The sequence below is a fragment of the Scatophagus argus genome, chromosome 8, assembly GCF_020382885.2.
Source record: "Scatophagus argus isolate fScaArg1 chromosome 8, fScaArg1.pri, whole genome shotgun sequence".
Lineage (NCBI taxonomy): Eukaryota > Metazoa > Chordata > Actinopteri > Scatophagidae > Scatophagus > Scatophagus argus.
This window is the reverse complement of record NC_058500.1, coordinates 22,448,715-22,466,970: the sequence shown is the minus strand read 5'-3', so window position 1 is coordinate 22,466,970 and position 18,256 is coordinate 22,448,715. Positions and strand designations below refer to the sequence as shown.

Sequence of the window (18,256 nt, the reverse complement as noted above, 5' to 3'; positions counted from 1 at the left end):
CACGTGAACTGCCACCTTTGAATTGGTTATTTGTCAATGATTTTCACTGACTGGGCTGCATCTGCTTGTGGATAGCAAACTCTTGGACAATACATACATACGATTGTGTGGGTGTGAAGTTATTATATCTTGTGTTTTTTTCTAGAATGTAACTGCAACGGCCACTCCACTCAGTGTCACTTTGACATGGCGGTGTATTTGGCCACTGGCAATATCAGCGGAGGAGTTTGTGATGACTGTCAGCATAACACCATGGGACGCAACTGTGAGATGTGCAAGCCTTTCTACTACAAAGAGCCTGTAAAGGATATCAGGGACCCAAGAGTCTGCGTAGGTGGGTGTGTGATTGTGTTCCCGATCAGAGTATATCTACAACTCTATAACTACTCATGGCATCTTTTGAATAAAATATGTGTGACTGCTGCTACTGCAGGAGAGTTAAAAGGAATGGCACAGAGGGAAAGATACTGCATGAGGTGAAAAGGACCGCTACAGGAAGTTTGTTATTGTAATTTGGCATGCTGATTAGTTCTGCTTATCAAAGCACACAGCAGGTTTTTATTTGAGTCGTTACTCTCTCAAGTCACAGAACATGCACAGTATAGACATACTTTTAGATTCAGTGTGAGCTACACTTTCTCTGTGAATGGTGCTGACTCGACAAAATAGGAACTGATATATGCACAAAAAACATATGTTAAGATCACTAGTTAAGCATATGTACAAATTTGCATATGCATCATTTCTAACACACTGATGCACAATGCTCATTGGCTGATTACAGTTGTGATTTTTATAGGATACACAAATTATAATAACTGACTGTATTGGTTCAGGTTAATTTATGTTGAAAAAAACAAAAAACAACAAAAAAAACCCACTGGATTTTCTTCTGCACCTCATGGCTGAAAAGTTAATAGTCCATAGTCAAAATGCAAAGTGCTTTACAGCTGGCCACATGGTGACAGCACTAGTGACCTGTTTGAATATGCTGAGTCATGTGTTGAATCATGTGACATTTATCTGCATTCCCATTGAGCCCCATTCAAATAGTATTGGATAAAACATCTGAAATACAAATGCACAGTGGTGTGTATGTGTATGGTGGCATGAGAACATGTGGTGTGGGTTCCAGTCTTGTATGTATGCATGTCTGTGTCTGTGTGTGTCTGCTCTTAGCTCAATGACAACAGACGCTGTTCTAATAACTACTCAGACCATGCAAACATACTGCCCTCAGTGTAGATATCTCAGGCAATAGTACTCACCTGCCACCTGTCTGCTCTACAGCTTGTGACTGCGACCCAGATGGTTCCCAGAATGGAGGGATGTGCGACAGCCACACAGACCCTTCCCTCGGCATGGTGGGAGGTCAGTGCCGTTGCAAGGCCAATGTGGAGGGGCCACGCTGCGACAAGTGTAAGACCGGCTTCTTTGGCCTGAGCGCTGACAACCTGCAGGGCTGCCAACGTGAGTACACCCTCTGTTAAAATGACACAGATTGATTAAAAAAAATAATAAATCTAAGCAGCCTACATTTTCCAACATCAACAGCCGCATACAGCCTCAACAGTCTCCATTAAGGCGGTTGACTGTATGTTGCCTGAGAGGCGAAACACATACATTTTTTGAAACAGTAATACTAGAAATGACTCAGATGAGCAAATTTTGATCAGTTGTCCTGTGTATTTTTTGGTGATTAATCATGAGAAGGACATTTTTTAGAGAAGTTTAAGTACACCGATCAACAGAAAAGTGTGTGGTGTGACTAATCAGCATCACATATAAACTAATTTAGAATACAGCTTGATACTGATTTAACTATCACTTCAAAACCATGTTTCTCAGTGTGCTGCAGTTACTGATTATGAATTTGTGAGAAAACCTCATCATCTCTGCCCTGTGCCACCAGCTTGCCGGTGTGACCACAGGGGAACAGTGTCAGGTAGCTCCCAGTGTGACCCGGTCAGTGGAGACTGCTTCTGCAAGCGTCTTGTCACTGGACGCAGCTGTGACCAGTGTTTGGTAAGAGAGTGGAAAAAAGAAGCCCTGTTGGTGGTAGTGAGACACTGAACAATAAACCTTCAGATACATTTCCTGTTTTCCCCTGCTAACCTTCTTACCCAGTTATGACACTGTTTTCATTTTTTGGCTATTATTCTCTCAGATTGTTGATACTAAAAATGACATGTAAGGTCTGAATCTCATTCCTTTGTATTTCCACCTGTGTCTTTCCCTTTCAGTTTTTCCTCTTTGCTTCTAAGTTAGTGCTGATAATCTTCACATTGTTTCTTTCTCATATTTTCCTCCCATCACTGCCAAGCGGCCAAAGATGTTAGCTGGTGATGAGTTTCCTATTATAATTCAACCTCTTGTCCCAAATCCACTCAGCCAGGAATAGTGTAAGCAGGAATGTGAGCTCCTGCCTGGGCCCTGTGTCTAAATTTAACCCAGGGATTTGAGCCTTGTCCGGTTGGTGTGAGTTACGACAAGCCTAAAATGGTCAGGGCCTGGAGAGGGTCCGAAAGTGGATCCATATTGAACTATTAAACACGCAGTAATCATAGGCCTCACAGCTGTGAACTGTGAGGCTGTGATCTTGATAGATTGTAAGATTATGTCTGTAGCTGCACTGTAACTGCATGGAGAGTGATACATTAGGTCTGTCTGGAGCTAACTTATGTTTCTGCCTGTCACTCACTCTGACCTCTGTCTGTCATCCTGTGTTTCTAGCCAGAACACTGGGCTCTGAGCCACGACCTGAATGGGTGCAGGGGCTGCGAGTGTGATGTTGGAGGAGCCCTGGACAACCAGTGAGTGGCGCTGTAGTTTTAATCCTGAGTGACAGCTCACGCAAATTTATCACAAGTGCGATAAATGAGATTTCCGCATACCATGGAGGCCCCTTTCAAATGTTTTTGTCTTTGAGACATCCATCCATCCATTTGCTATACCGCTTATCCGTCAGGGTCGCGGGGGAGCTGGAGCCTATCCCAGCTGACTACGGGCGAGAGGCGGGGTACATCCTGGACTGGTCGCCGTCTTTGAGACATAACACTCAGAAATTTATTAGTGTCTCCAAAATAATAACTGCAGCTTTATGTACTCAGATTTATCGTCTGCAATTGTTACACCTCTGTTACACCTTTTGTCAAATTAATTATTTCATGGAATAGCTTGTCAGCCTTGTTAGCTAGGTGGCAGTGTAGATCTGTCCTCCACACTGGTCCAAACTGAAATATCTCCATGACTGTAAGATCTAATGTCAGTCATGGTCCCCACTTTTTCTCCAGCGCCACCATGAGGCTGACATGAATTTCTCAACAACTTTGGGATGGATTTGCCGTGATATTTGGCACAATCATGTTTCTGTGTGTAACCGTAATAACTTTTTATGAACTTTTCATCACCCACCATCCCCAGTTCAAAATCAAATTTTCCAGAACTTCAGTTTATGATCAAATATTAACAAATGTAATGACATTCCCATCAGCCTCAGTTGTACTTTCAGTTTAATGCTCATTATGTAACCTGCAGTACATGTCACAGTTACATCATCTGTAGACATGAAATAATAGTGCTATTTATGCTTTGTCTGTAGTTGCTCCATGGAGAGCGGTCAGTGTCGCTGTCGCAGTCACATGACAGGACGTCAGTGCACACAGGTGGAGTCTGGATATTTCTTTATGGCTCTGGATCACTTCCTGTATGAGGCTGAGCTGGCCAAAATGGGGCAGGTGAGCCAACCCTAATTCTTCATCGACTGTCATTTGTATTGGAGGGATTTTGTCGTTTTAGCGTGTAAGTTTACTTAAAAATACATCTAAATACATCTTTATGTTCTCAGGGCTGCACACTGGAGACCAGGGAGCACCCACCGGGGCGCCCCGCCACATGGACAGGCATTGGGTTTGCTCGGGTACCTGAGGGTGGCACCCTGGAATTCCTCATCAGTGACATCCCCTACTCCATGGAATATGACCTGCTTATGCGCTATGAGTCTCAGGTCTGTGGGCAGTAGACTCTTCTGATCTAACTGCAGCATTGGAGGAAAAGTTAAACATTTCTGAAATACGCTCACTCTCTCTCTTGTTGAGTCTTAAATGAGAAGCTCAATACCTTGTCCTTGTCCTTGTCCTAGAGCAGTGACTTCCTGCCAAGTTTACAGAAAAGGTCACAACAGGAAATAGTCCTGCACCTAACCCTATGTAAAACCACAACTTTTTGCACTTATTCATCAAGTAATGCTGATTCCACCTAGATGCCCCGAGACTGGGAAGAAGTGAGAATAACAGTGATCCGTCCGGGACCGATTCCTACCAGCAGCCCCTGTGGAAACACCATCCCAGATGACGACAGACTCACTGTCTCCCTGCCTGCGGGTGCCAGGTCTGTGGCTCAGGCATACACGCATAAACACACACACTCCCACGCACACATACACAATTGCTGAGCGTCAGGTGTGTGCTTGTGTTTGCTTCAGGTTTGTGGCCCTTCCTCATCCTGTGTGTCTGGAGAGAGGTGTGACTTATACCATCCGCTTTGAGTTCAGACGCTATCAGGACGCCAACAGCATCCTCAACGGCGCAGCCAACGCAGTCCTGCTTGTGGACTCTGTGAGGGGATTTTTTTTTGTTTCCGACCATTAGAATAAGCATCTTTTAGTTTTCATTCCACACGCATACATCTCCTTCTGTCTCCTTTGCATAATTCCCTCTCTCCAGATTGCCTTGATGCCTCGCCACTTGTCCATGGAGATGTTCAATGCAGGGGATCCAGCTTCTAACAACAGAAAGCAGACCTACGAGCGGTATCGCTGCCACGAAGGAGGGAGGAGTGTGACCCGCCCTCTGATGAGTGACACCTGTGCCAAGCTAATCACCAGCATGTCAGCCATCATAAATGATGGGGCTCTGCGTGAGTGAAAAAAAAAAGCCTTATTAAAATACTTTTGCCTTGTCTGAATGACATTTATGATGTTTAAGCTGCAGGGTTACATGACCTGTACTCTGACCTGTCACCGAAAACATAACCTCATTATTTGAATCAGTGATGTTAACATTGGTAGTCATATTTCTGACATGTGGACGGACGTACTGCCATGTCAAATTGTGTTTCACATTGGTGTTGAGTGAAGAATCATCATTCTCAGCAGCTATAATTGATTAGCCACACATCAAATGTCAGTGCGAAAGCAAGTTGAGAGGGGTGGCTCGTTGTGATTAACCTGTATGATTATTCACCTGTCATCTCCTGATTTTGCACCTCCCCTCAGCTCCATGGAGCTTTATAGTGAATTTCAACTCATTGTACCCTCAGGACTGGGTATGAATCACGTTACAGTCATGTTTATCGATATGTTCAGTCGTCAGCCTTTGTTTGTGCCAAGAACTCAGTGTGCAGGATGTTTCCATATGTTAGGATTTAGTGACTTCATGCCTGTGCTTCTGTGTCCTCCTCCAGCTTGTAATTGCGATCCTCAGGGGTCCATCAGTTCTGTGTGTGATGTGCGCGGGGGCCAGTGCCGCTGCAGGCCCAATGTGATTGGTCGACGATGTGATCAGTGTGCTCCAGGAACTTATGGTTTTGGACCCTCGGGCTGCATAGGTGAGAAGTTCTGGGCCTTTCTCCATACCTGTTTTTTGAGGACATGATGCAACATAATATTCATATTTTTACATTCCTAATTTGTCTGGGCTCTTCCTACTAAAGATTTTCCTGGTAATCTGGGTTTAGCACAGCAGCTAATAAGGCACTTTCACTGGAAAACTTTATTCAAAACTCTTTCAGCTCACACACTACTGACATTATTGCAGTTGGTTTTATTCTCACATTTTGTTAGTTACATGTTATAGTGACCTTATTTGCTGTGCCATTGATTGGTTATTAGCTATGCTGCTGGCGCCCTCTACTGTCTCTTGGTACACAATTGCAAATTTGAAGCCCCCTTGCTTAAATTATTTATTCCAGAACCTACTTTTCCCTTTCTACCTTTGATTCCTTTTATTTTCCACCTCATTTCCTTCTGTGATCTCTCCTGTTTCCATCACACCCGTCCTTATCCCTTTTACTCCCTCTGTCCAGCCTGCGGTTGCAGCTTGGAAGGCTCCGTGACTCGACTTTGTGACAAGTTCACTGGTCAGTGCCAGTGCCGCCCGGGAGCATTTGGTCCGCGCTGTGATGGATGCCAAGCAGGTCACTGGGGTTTCCCCAGCTGCCGACCCTGCCACTGTAACGGACACGCCGAGGAGTGCGACCAGAGGACCGGAGCCTGCATCGGCTGCAGGGACAACACTGGAGGAGACAAATGTGACAGGTGAAGTGATGTGTCAGTGTGAAGGTGGTCAAGCTGCGTGAGATCATTGGCAGTTGAAGCATAAATTATGATAGAGATGTGGGCATAAAGTCAGTTATTTAAAGGCTTTGGAGAATTAAATTGTTGTGCATCTTAACTAGAAACTCCTCATTAGACCTCTCCAGAAGTTGTTTTGTTGAGCAGTATATTGTCTCAGAAATAACTGCATTATTGACATTTTAAGACAATTTATGCCACAGATTTAATGATAAGTTAATATTGCAGTAATGCAAGTAAACCCTTTCAAAGCACTGAAGTCCAAATTCCTCAGAATATTGGGACAGTGAAATATGACTGTGAAAAAAATTAAAATATTTTAAATAAATAAATCAAAAGCCACACATCCAATAAATAAAAAGGCCTCTCGGATTCTGTTAACAAAAATTGCACTTAAACATATTATGCGTGTGGTTCATTATGTCAGTATGTTCAAAAATGTGATATCTTGAGACACAAAAAATAACACCTCATTATTATAAAATCAAAATGTATGTTTCTGTAGATAGAGAACAGATTTAATAAACCAAATGAGACTGAGATTTTGAGACACTTTGATTTTGAGACACACAATTTGAGACACTGTATTTCACTCATGCTGAGCAGTATCAGCTTTACCTGAGTAAATCCCTTTGGTATTTCTCTAGATGTGCCAATGGTTACTATGGTAACCCAATTTTGGGCCTACCATCCAGTGGTCAGTGCCGTCCATGCCCCTGTCCAGATGGACCCAACAGTGGACGTCACTTTGCTGCCTCTTGTTACCAGGACAACCGTAACAGACAAATTATCTGCAACTGTAACCAGGGTTACACAGGTAAATCGAAGACCATGCTTGTACACTTGCTCTGTCCCTACATGACTCCTTTTTGTCCATCCTCTCCCATCAGCTTTTTGTTCACTTTGTCCTCAGAGTCATCCTCATGAAATCATCAGTGTGTCCAGATGTGTGTGTGTCTCTGTAGTTACGATGAATTTCCCATACAAATTCATTGTAACTTAAGAGGTGACTGATTTTCTGCAGAACCTGTGACATTGTGAATACCTGTTGCTCACATCACACTGCTTTTCATGATGTACTTTGTGTTATTTTGAGGTTTTCTAAAAAAAAAAAACCTCATCTGAGTCAAAGGTGTGAAAGAGAAATAAAGTGTGTTTTATCAAGCCATCAGTGGTTTGGTTAATAAATAATAAATAACCTCTCTGATTGAGATGAAACTCAATACGAGACTATAGCCATGCTAGCGGTTACATAAGGATGTACTTCAGCAGGTGTAATAAGGTTTAGCATGCTCATGATAAACTAGGATAGTTTATCATGTTAGCTAATTAGCAACACAATGACACAATGTCATTGTTTTTCCAGGTATTTGGTCCAATTTTGGCACTTGAATTTGTAAAGGCATTACCAAAATTATCTCATTCTGAGGGGGACATGAATGTCTGAAACCAAAAATTTAAACCTGATGGTGGCAGCTCATTTTTATTAGTTCATATTTAGGAGCACATTATTCATGTTTTCAATCAGTTGAAAAAAATAAAGTAAATAAAGTCGATCCATTGAGTCAACTGCTGGGGTAATATCCTCTTCAGGAGAAGTTCTGAAAAATTTTATGATAAAATTCCAATCTTCTACCTTATGTGACAAGACAAAGGATATAACTCAAATGAGGTAAGAATGTTGTTTCCCAGTGGGCTCTGGTGAATGGTAACCTGTGTTATTTCCTCCCTCCCCTGTATTACTGGCACAGGGATTGTTAAACGCTCCGGGGCGACCATTTTTAAGCGTGAGTAATAATGGTTGACCCCCATCCCTTCCTCCCTCCTTCTCCCCATCCTCATGCTACTCCACTGACCCTCCACTTTACCAGTCTCACCCATGCATGGCTTCAGCACCCCTCTCATCAGGTGCTGTGCCACAGCGCACTCCTGCCCATCTGTGAGACCTGGTTCAAAGAGTAATGTTAAACCCTATGAAATGCCTTTCTCTGAATGCCTGTGTTGTGTATGTCACAAGGGACAAATATGCTTCCTTCAAATTATATTAAAATTATACTGTAAGTAGTTAAATCAAAGCAAGATTTGAACCAGGTCATTGTGAATGCTAAAAATAAAAGGACCTGACCCAGTGAGTGATTGTGTCAAAAAAATCTGTTTTTTCATTCAAAGAAATGTGCTCTCCAAATTTCTGTGAATAAATGATTTAGTTTAGCAGCCCTTTCCCAGAGAAGGCCAGCCATGCTGATATAATCATATAGTAGTACAGCCTGAGTGCTTTTGTTTTACCTTCCTGGCTTTTCAGATAGTGAACCTCAAAAACTGAAAGAAACTGCAGCTAATTACTCTTACTTTTTACCCAACTCCTTCTGCTCAATCCCTCATCTACTTCCCTCCCCCCCTTTTGTTCTCGACCTTCATCCAACTTTCCTTTTTTTCCTGTTTCTCTTTCATCTAATCTTCACTGTACTTCGCCCCTACTCTTCACCTCACCCCACCTTCTCATTCTTTTTTTCTCTAACTTCCTTTTAATGCTACAATCAAATATGCCAGGTATTTCTTCTTATGAGTCCAGCCTAACAGAAACAGTATGCAAACCAGGATGTATCCATAGTGGTTCCCCTTGCCTCTGTGGAGGCTCTTGAAGCAGAGTGAGACATCATGTTAAAGTCACATGTTGTAAATTACTGCTCACTAATGTACTGTGTTATCAACAGGTATAGTAAATTGCATAACTGAAATCTACTAAAGAAAGCTGTGATGACAAAGACTTTTAACTTACGAGAGGTGGTTAACCTGACCCCAATGAGTGATGATAAGTAACAAAACTGATTCTAGTAATGCACTGCTTTGCAGAGATGGGTTCAGCCAAGTGTTAGACTAACATGCTTTTGTGTAATTAATTATCTACTGAAACCATTTTAGCTCCAATCTGGGACTTGGGCAAAATCCAGTTTTATGAGGAGGATCCGCAAAACTTTGTTGATTCTGCTGCTGTAAATTCACGTTTCCTGCTTCTTGCTGTTTCATACACCCTAAAAACAGCTTGGAAAACCTGTACAGCACATTGCCTATTCTTATTGCAAGCATATTTCATGCAAAATAAAAGTAGAAAATATGCATTTATCATATCGCCACCAACTGTAACTTCTATTTCCTTTTTGCTTTTCTCCCAATTCAGGTGCTCGATGTGAGGAATGTGCCCCAGGTTACTATGGTAACCCCTCTCAACCTGGAGGGCGCTGCCAGCCGTGCCAGTGCAACAACAACATAGACATGTCAGACATGGATGCTTGTGACAGGCAAACTGGCGAGTGCAGGAAATGCCTTTACAACACTGAGGGCCCCACATGTGGCATCTGCAAGAGCGGCTATTTTGGGGACGCTTCCCGACGCAACTGCAGGAGTAAGTGACAGGTTTTCAGAAAAAAAGAAAAAAAAGTCTGCAAAAAGAAATAGCATTGGCTTGCATTAAAATGTTTCCAAAAAACGCATTGTCATAATTATTTTTTCCCCACAGAGTGCACATGTAACTTCCTGGGTACTGAACGCAGCCAGTGTGTGGAGCGTGAGGACTGTGTGTGCCAACGTGCTACAGGGCAGTGCCAATGTCTACCAAATGTCCTGGGCCTGACATGTGATCACTGCGCCCCCAACCACTGGAACCTGGCCAGTGGGAGGGGCTGTGAACCCTGCGGCTGTGATCCCAACAACTCAGTCACCTCCGCATGTAATGAGGTAGAGAACACTTATACCTGATCGCGTTCAAATAAGTACATATTCTCGTGATGCAAGTTATAAATTCACCTTCAGTCACACTGAAAGGAACGAAAGAAATGGTGTCGCGCCTCTGTTTTTCCACTCTCTGCAGTTCAGTGGGCAGTGTCAGTGTCGTGATGGCTTTGGGGGGAAGACCTGCACAGACTGTCAGGAGAACTACTGGGGAGACCCCAGGACACAGTGCAGAGGTGAGACACAATGCAAAAACCATTGGTCAAAAAGAATGAATTAATACTTAATTAAAAAAAAAGTTAAATTCTGTGTCTCTATTTTCATAACGTCAAACTAAAATACAACATTCTTGGTAGCATTATCATTAGTGTCATTATTATTAGTGTCAGCTTGTCCACTAAAATGCCTTAGCAGCTGTTACAGAAGTTTATACGGTGATGCTACAGCAGTATAAGTACGTTGCGCTACTTTCTGAGCTAAAAAGTATAATCAGCAAACTGTGATGCAGTATTATATATTAAGATAAAACTTAATTGGCCCTCATGAACACATCAGTAATTGTAATTCAGTAACATAATATACATTATTCTGAAATGTGACGTTCTGCGTAATGAGGAGGCTACTTTCACTTTTGGTATATTTTGATCATAATACTTTTATACTTTTTTTATGCTTAATTACAAGATCTTCCACCTGTACACACTGGATGTATTTGAACAGACCTGCGCCTGATCAAGATATAACTGATATAACTGAACCCCTGGGATTTTTGTGTGGTTTTAAGTCAACACTAGGTGGAGAACTTGGTATGAAAGTTAATGAAAGTCAAAACTAAACCACAGGAACACAGATAGAGATTAGAATGCATGATAGACTTTATTGTGAAATGCATGTTTCTGGAAGTCTGAATGTGGCTGTTTTTAGAACAGTAACAAAACTAACCAGTATGAGGCCTTACAGCAACTTCATAATTTAGAAATCACACACTCTGCTGTGCAGTTAACACAGACATGTAAATATAAACAATTAAGATGTTTTCTTGATAAGCTGAATCCAGTTGTTTCATGTTCACTGCACACTCTCCTCCTCCCTTCCCCTCCAGCTTGTGACTGTGACTGGCGCGGCATTGAGACGTCTCAGTGCAACCGGGTTACCGGCCACTGTGTTTGCCAGCAGGGGGTGTCAGGTGTCCGTTGTGACCAGTGTGCCAGAGGCTTCTCTGGCCAGTTCCCTAACTGTCAGCCCTGTCACCAGTGTTTCGGTGACTGGGATCGCATTGTGCAGGTACAGTTCCATGCAAGAAAGGGCTTAATCTTCATTCTATAGGTTGAGAGCTTACCATAATAACCTTACCCTTCATTATTTTGTCTTAACACCAGGATCTGGCAGTGCGTACCAAAGCCCTGGCAGCGCGTGCTCATGAGATTCAGACCACTGGGCTTACTGGGGCCTATGAGAAGGCTTTCAGAGACCTGGAGGAGAAACTAGCACAAGCTCAGGGTATTGTTAATGCACGCAATGCCACTGCGGCAGCTGTTGCTACCCTAATGGAGCTTATCGAAGAGCTCAGGTACGCCTGTTTCATTAAGAGTTTCTCATGTAAAAATATCCATCTAAAGTTTTATTGTTTGGCATAGAAGTATCAGCTATGGAGTCAAGAAAAATCTGTTTGCCCTATCAGCAGATTTATTCAACTTGCCCTACAAAGTGCATTTGAAATCATGCCAGGATTACGTCTCCTAACAACTACTTGTCTTTTGTCCTGCAGAGCACAAATCAGTGAGACCACAGACACCCTGAACCGCCTGGAAGGAGACCTAACCATTGTCCAGGACAGCAACTCAGAGGCAAGCAAGGAGCTGAGTGCACTAGAGAGAGAAGCTAAAGAACTAAACCTCACTTCAGAGCAGCTACACCACCAACTGGACATCCTAAAAAACTCCAACTTCCTCGGTGAGAAAAAGAGGGCAGATAGATCTTCGATACCATTTGCACTCCTACCTCAAACTTTCTGCTGCTGCTGGCTTTCCACACTCAAGTGACTCAAGATCTGTCAAACTTACATTGCCAATGCTCTTTTGTTGTCCCTATTAATCCTCAAATTCAGTTCAGCATCAGTTCAGTTGATCTGAAATGTGGCTCGTGAGAATATACTTCTCTTCCTCCTCTTTCCTCTAGGTGCGTACGACAGCATCCGCAGCTCCTACAACAGGTCTCGGGATGCAGAGCGGCGTGCCAATGAATCAACAACCACCAGACCCAGTACAGTCAGCCAATCTGCAGACACTCGCCGCCGGACGGAGCGTCTCATCGCAGCCAAGAAGGACGACTTCAACCGTAAGAATGCTGCTAACAAGCGTGCACTTGGAGAACTCAGCACCAGAGCACAAGGCCTGGACTTGAAGAAGATCAATGAGAAGGTATGATCATATGCTTCATTATTTGAAAGAACCATTAGCATACATGTATACAGCCATAGAAAGGCAAAGAGAAGTAACTACAGAAGCAGTGACATTGAGAATAAAGGAATTCAAAGTTTTAATGGCCTGCTGGTAAAGTGCATAACCGACAAAAACATCTGTAATTCCTCTTTAAGCCTTCAAGGCAAAACACAGTATCAACAAAAAGATGTTGTGTTTGTTTAAGATTTTGCTTTGTGTCTGTCTATCAGATTACTATATATATATTGAAATCAGTAATCAATTAAACTGCAAATGGTACATTAAAATATTTGATTCAAGGATAACTTCTTAACAACACCAAATAATTTCACCACAGTCAAAGGCTGAGATGGTAGTTACGGTAGTCAACTTAGCTAATGATGTTGGCATTAGCAGTGTGTTTAGCTGTTTATTTTTTCTCCATCATGACTGAAATTAGCTAAGTTGGGTCATTAAAATGGATATTTTTTTACTACTAGTAAATATCTAGTAATAAATAACAATAATAATAATAAATAAAGTACAAGTAATAACAACAAGTAAATTAGTGTTTGCTTTAGCTGATGCTATATCACTCATTTTGATAGATCTTGCTTTAGCTTTCTAGTTGCTTGTGACAATTTTGCCTGCTGTTTTCACAGAAATTATTGTTTTCAATGTGGTCATGTTGATTTATGTGCTAAATCAAACAAGAAAAGGTCACAATATGGTCTTAACTCGATGTTGACTAAATGTGTTGGCATTATGTTTTGAGTCAAGTGCCTCAGTCCTGCACATCACCTGATCATGTTCATTCTAATGAAAGTACATGTTAACCTGTCCCAACAGGTTTGCGGCGCCCCAGGTGATGCTCCCTGCGGGGAAAGTCCTTGTGGGGGTGCAGGATGCCGTGACGATGAAGGGAACCGTCACTGTGGAGGCCTGAACTGTAATGGCGCTGTAGCAGTAGCTGACAATGCCCTGGAGAGAGCCAAACACGCTGAGAAGGAGCTGAACAAAGCCATGAGAGAGGTGGAGGGACTCTTTACCAAGGTATAGAAGCATATGAGAACTGTAGCTGCTGTGCTTTTCAGCTGTTTCAAATATATAGAATCACTTTTTTTTTTTAAGCTCGACCAGTTAATGATGTTTTGGTTTGTGTGTCAAGATTTTTATAGAGCTGCAACTTGCAGCTGCACATTGCATTTGTGTTAAACGCAGGGACACATTTTTGCAAAGGAAACAGAAAAAAAGTTTTGTGTCCACTTGTGATTCGGACAGAGTTTCTTTATGAATCTTACTGCAAGTGTTATGTGTTTCCTCCCTCGTTCCTTGGTATTTGTTTTGGTGTTTTTTAATTGATGTCTTCCACCATGGGATTTTTACAGTATGTAGTTTTACACTCTTTCACATCTCAGAATAGACTGAGGGCTTGTACTACCGACATGATAATCAGTCTGTGTGTTTTAAATAAGCAGTGGAACTGGATTCTGGGACATATGCGCACTCAGACAAAACAGATTTTCAGTTAAAGCACTCTTAAAAAAAACATCTGGAGGAATTTGTGTCGTAAAGAGTTCCTGCAAAAACTGTGAGGTGACTGAAGAGTGGTAAAGACGGAAGCTATGGTGAATAACTTGTCAGCCTTTTACATCCTTTCTAAGCATTTCTGCCGTCCATTCAGGTAGCAGATGCCAAGAGCAAGGCTGAGGAGGCCATGGGTAAAGCCCAAGCTGCTCTCGACAAAGCCACGTCTGCCAAAAACAAAGTGGAGCGCTCCAACAATGACCTGAGAGACCTCATCAAACAGATCAGAGACTTCCTCACCCGTGAGTCTGACTGTCTGCTGGGGTTTTACATTATGATAGATGTCAGGTAGTAGTAGTCATGTTGCATGTTATGTCAATCCTGCCATTTCTCGTGTCCATCTCTCAGAGGAGGGTGCAGACCCAGACAGCATTGAGACAGTGGCAAACCGTGTGTTGGAGCTCTCCATTCCTGCCTCACCTCTCCAGATCAGACATCTTGCTGATGAAATCAAGGAACGGGTTCGCAGCCTTTCAAATGTGGACGCCATCCTGGAGCAGACACAGGATGATGTCCGCAAGGCAGAGCAACTGCTACTGGATGCCAAGAGGGCAAGGTAGTCAGGAGACTTGTGTTGGCGCAGGATTATTTGTACAATACTTCTATACTCCATCATCCCCTCTAAAACATCCAATAAAAAGAATAACACTCTGTTGTTCTTCAGGCATCGAGCTGAAGGAGTAAAGACCACAGTAGAGACAGTGAAACAGGCCCTGGCAGATGCTAAGACTGCCCAGACATCAGCAGAGAAAGCCATAGCAAAAGCAAAGGCTGATATTGGGGACACAAATGACCGACTGGTACAGGTAACCAAACAATTGAAAGAAAAAAGAAATGAAGCTGTGAACCAAAATGGTAGCTAATTTTCACAGCCCACACACCCTTCATTGCCACCACCAAAGTGCCTTTGAGCATTTAATGCTTTAGTGGAGTTCCTCAGAACAGACTGTGGCTGCACTGAGCAGCTTCCCAGTGTGAATGTGTGCGGGCGTATTAAGGCTTCCCTGAGCGTAGAATGGATTTCTCTAAAATTATGCTCAAAGTGCATTTAAAACACATATACACAAAGGTTAATAGATAAACTTCCAGGACAGAAATCCCACGCTGACACATAATGAAAACATTATGTTTAATCCAACAAAAGCTGCTCTTGTTATTATACTTTGCTTGGCTGTGCTCTCCTCAGATTGAGTCGGAGACATCCAACAGTGAGAAGAACCTGAACGATGCCATGGGCCGGTTGGCCACACTGGGGCGGGAGATCATTTCCCTGAAGACCAAACGTGCCAACAACAGTATGGCAGCGGCCCGAGCCGAAGAAACAGCCACCATGGCACGAGACAAGGCGAATGAAGCCAAACAGGTGTGTGTCTGTGTGTGTGCGCACACCTTGCCTCATTAAAAGCGTACACAGCTGTTCTAGAAAAGCCTTTGTGTCCCGTGTTGATGCTCAGATTCTAGACGGCCAGCTGACGGATAAATACCATGAGGTGCAGCAGCGGGTTGACACAAAGGCCAAGGCTGTAAAGGATGCCAAGAAAAGAGCGGAGAGCCTCAGAGATGAAGCAAAGGAACTACTGAGAGATGCTCAGAACAAGCTCCAGAGACTAGCAGGTACTTATTAATATCCATATGTGTGTTTGTGTTTCTGTATGTAGATGATAATAGATGCTTATTTGTTCTTGTTTGTTTGGACAAAGAAGAGGGTAGGTTTATAGCTGTTGCAATGTGAAAGGTACAAAGATGCAGACATGAAAATGAGATTTTACTATTGACTTTGGCATAAGCTAAAAAGTTAAAATAACCTCTGCTGCAGAATTGTGATAGAAGGTGCTGCTAATTGGTTCCTTAAACTATATTACGTGGTGTATATAATTAGTCATTAGTCACTGTGTATTACACTATTGGTACATGTTAGTGCAATTCAAAGCACTTTACTGGTGACTGACAAGATATATGCTATATATGGGGTGTATGCTTATTTGCCAAGAGTTCCATGACGAGGCTGATAGTCTGCCCACGTCCTCAAGATAAACATGAAGAGCCAGTTAGCTTAGTTTAGCACAAAGACTGGAAACAGGGACGCAGCTAGCAATTGTTAGAGACACCAGTAGAGACTCTAGGAAGTTAATCACATCTAGCCATGAAATTGTTCAGCTTGTACTGTTTTTACACTTTATTTGTTTTTATTAAAAAAATGAGACATAACTTAACGGATTCATTAGTGAGTTTTAGAGGTGCTGGTAGGAAGATTTTGTGCCAGTTTTTGTGATATGATTTGGAGATTTGGTGTATCGAAATGAGCACCCAGGACAAGTAGAGTCACTGACAGCAACACAAAATGCTGCTAATGGCTAGCTGTGTAACCATTCCTGAAATTCCTGCTTCCCACAGAGCTGGAGAAGAACTATGAGGAAAACCAGAGGAAGTTGGAGGGGAAAGCTCGTCAGCTGGATGGCTTGGAGGACAAGATGAAAGCCATTCTCAATGACATCAACAAACAGATCCAAATCTACAACACATGCCAGTAACCTTGTCATTAGAAAACAGGTCCATCAACGTGTCATTCTGCCATTTCCTCCAGAAGCAAGCAATCAGAAGATAGCTGCGGTGCTTATTTTATCTCTCTGCAAGTGAATTTGCAAATTTTGTGTGCAAACTGTCTTTTATGTCAGTATTTTAAACGGTTGCGATAATAGATATAGATATATATATATATATATCCACAGCTGAACATATAAAGGTTGTTTGATTTCACTTGCTGTAATTTTAATTGTGTACATTATTTTGGTTTTCAAGTTTTAAAACGATCAGGAAATGTATCTGTGTTTAAGCAATCTGGAAATGTATTTGTTTAAATTTGTATTTTAAACTCTAATTTAATAATACACAGATGTGGGTGAAAATAATGCATTGCAAACAATCTACAGTTTAAATATTTATAGACTCTTTTTAACTTAGAGTGTGTGTTTTATAATCAGCAGGTCAAGATCACTTCTTTATCAAGTCTCTGTTACTACTAGAAGTACATTCTGAGCTGTGCTCATTGGAAGAGGACTTCATATATACTGCAGTGGACAGTGTCTTCTTTCAGTATGAAATGGAACAAATTTCAAGCGCGTGAGAACATAAAGTCCGAAAAAAAATCTGCTCACATTTAACTGTGCATCAAAGTCAGAATCATGAGGCTTTAGTCATTTTGGCTCATTCTCCAATCAGCCATAATACTGAGATGGAGGTATATTCACTAGACCCTTGTCCCTGTGTACTTTTAAAGAGGGTTATTGCAATACTAGGAATGCATTTTTGTAATATGTCTGCCTTGATATAAATAACAAGGAAATAGATATGACCTTTTTTTAAATGTAAAAATAAAATAAGCTGTTGACACGGTTAAGCACGTAAGAAACAGAACCGCCCAAAAACCACCTCTGCCTGGAGTACGAGGTTGGCAGTAATGTCGGGAGCGATTTAAATTAACAGTAAATGCTAGCAGCCGAGCTCTGATGATGCTGCTATCAGTTGGTCCTCAGTGATTCATCTGATGAAACAACAATATGGTCTATCTACAGGCTTCTGACACATTGTCAAGAGGTCACTGTACAGAGGATAAAGTCTGATTCCCAAAAATGTTTTTTTTTTTTTCAAACATTATTAATGTTCTGTTTGTGTTGTGGATGTAGTCAACAACCAGATCTTTTTGAATGAATGCCACAGCAGTGATCTACTGATTGTGAATGTTATATTTATATACTGTGACAGAATATGTACGATCTGCAGTAACTGATGCCTCACTGTAGTGACATAGTACTCTACAGTATGCAAAGTGTGTAATTGTGCCTTACAGTATGCCGGTGTCTTGGACATTTACTCATGTACTATCTGCATGACAATTTGTATTTTAGGAAACATGCCTAACCAAAAACTAACTTTGTACATGTTTCCCTCTGATCACAAATCAACTAGCAGTCAAATGATTTTGATAACTAATTGCCAAAGCAAAAAGTACCAAAAGATGCTTGTGTAAAGGTTAACTGTGTACAGTTGTGAGAATAAAGTCTGGATAACTTGACTTTTCTCTGTGTCAAAGTAGCTTCTTTAGGTAACTTTATCCAGAGTCGTTGGTTAGAAATCAGATTCCACATTCTGACCATATGCATGGTAACTG

The 18,256-nt window shown here is 42.0% G+C and overlaps 1 protein-coding gene across 3 annotated transcripts in view; it reads left to right on the top strand.

The window, feature by feature from the left end:
- Positions 1-18,185, top strand: part of lamb2 (laminin, beta 2 (laminin S)) — a 40,837-nt gene extending 22,652 nt beyond the window's left edge. For 2 of the 3 annotated variants that reach the window (XM_046395655.1, XM_046395653.1), the window contains exons 10-36: positions 146-334; positions 1,291-1,470; positions 1,913-2,025; positions 2,734-2,813; positions 3,602-3,737; positions 3,848-4,006; positions 4,262-4,389; positions 4,484-4,616; positions 4,725-4,917; positions 5,464-5,607; positions 6,085-6,316; positions 7,000-7,169; positions 8,104-8,139; positions 9,531-9,755; positions 9,870-10,087; positions 10,221-10,317; positions 11,184-11,365; positions 11,461-11,651; positions 11,850-12,034; positions 12,260-12,501; positions 13,351-13,554; positions 14,186-14,330; positions 14,437-14,644; positions 14,753-14,894; positions 15,275-15,451; positions 15,543-15,702; positions 16,483-18,185. In XM_046395655.1, the coding sequence (XP_046251611.1) occupies positions 146-334; positions 1,291-1,470; positions 1,913-2,025; positions 2,734-2,813; positions 3,602-3,737; positions 3,848-4,006; positions 4,262-4,389; positions 4,484-4,616; positions 4,725-4,917; positions 5,464-5,607; positions 6,085-6,316; positions 7,000-7,169; positions 8,104-8,139; positions 9,531-9,755; positions 9,870-10,087; positions 10,221-10,317; positions 11,184-11,365; positions 11,461-11,651; positions 11,850-12,034; positions 12,260-12,501; positions 13,351-13,554; positions 14,186-14,330; positions 14,437-14,644; positions 14,753-14,894; positions 15,275-15,451; positions 15,543-15,702; positions 16,483-16,619 (4,406 nt within the window). In that variant the 3' untranslated portion in view covers positions 16,620-18,185. The remainder of the gene's footprint in view (positions 1-145; positions 335-1,290; positions 1,471-1,912; positions 2,026-2,733; positions 2,814-3,601; positions 3,738-3,847; positions 4,007-4,261; positions 4,390-4,483; positions 4,617-4,724; positions 4,918-5,463; positions 5,608-6,084; positions 6,317-6,999; positions 7,170-8,103; positions 8,140-9,530; positions 9,756-9,869; positions 10,088-10,220; positions 10,318-11,183; positions 11,366-11,460; positions 11,652-11,849; positions 12,035-12,259; positions 12,502-13,350; positions 13,555-14,185; positions 14,331-14,436; positions 14,645-14,752; positions 14,895-15,274; positions 15,452-15,542; positions 15,703-16,482) is intronic. The other variant, XM_046395656.1, reaches the window with a different exon arrangement.
- The last annotated feature ends 71 nt before the right edge of the window (positions 18,186-18,256 follow it).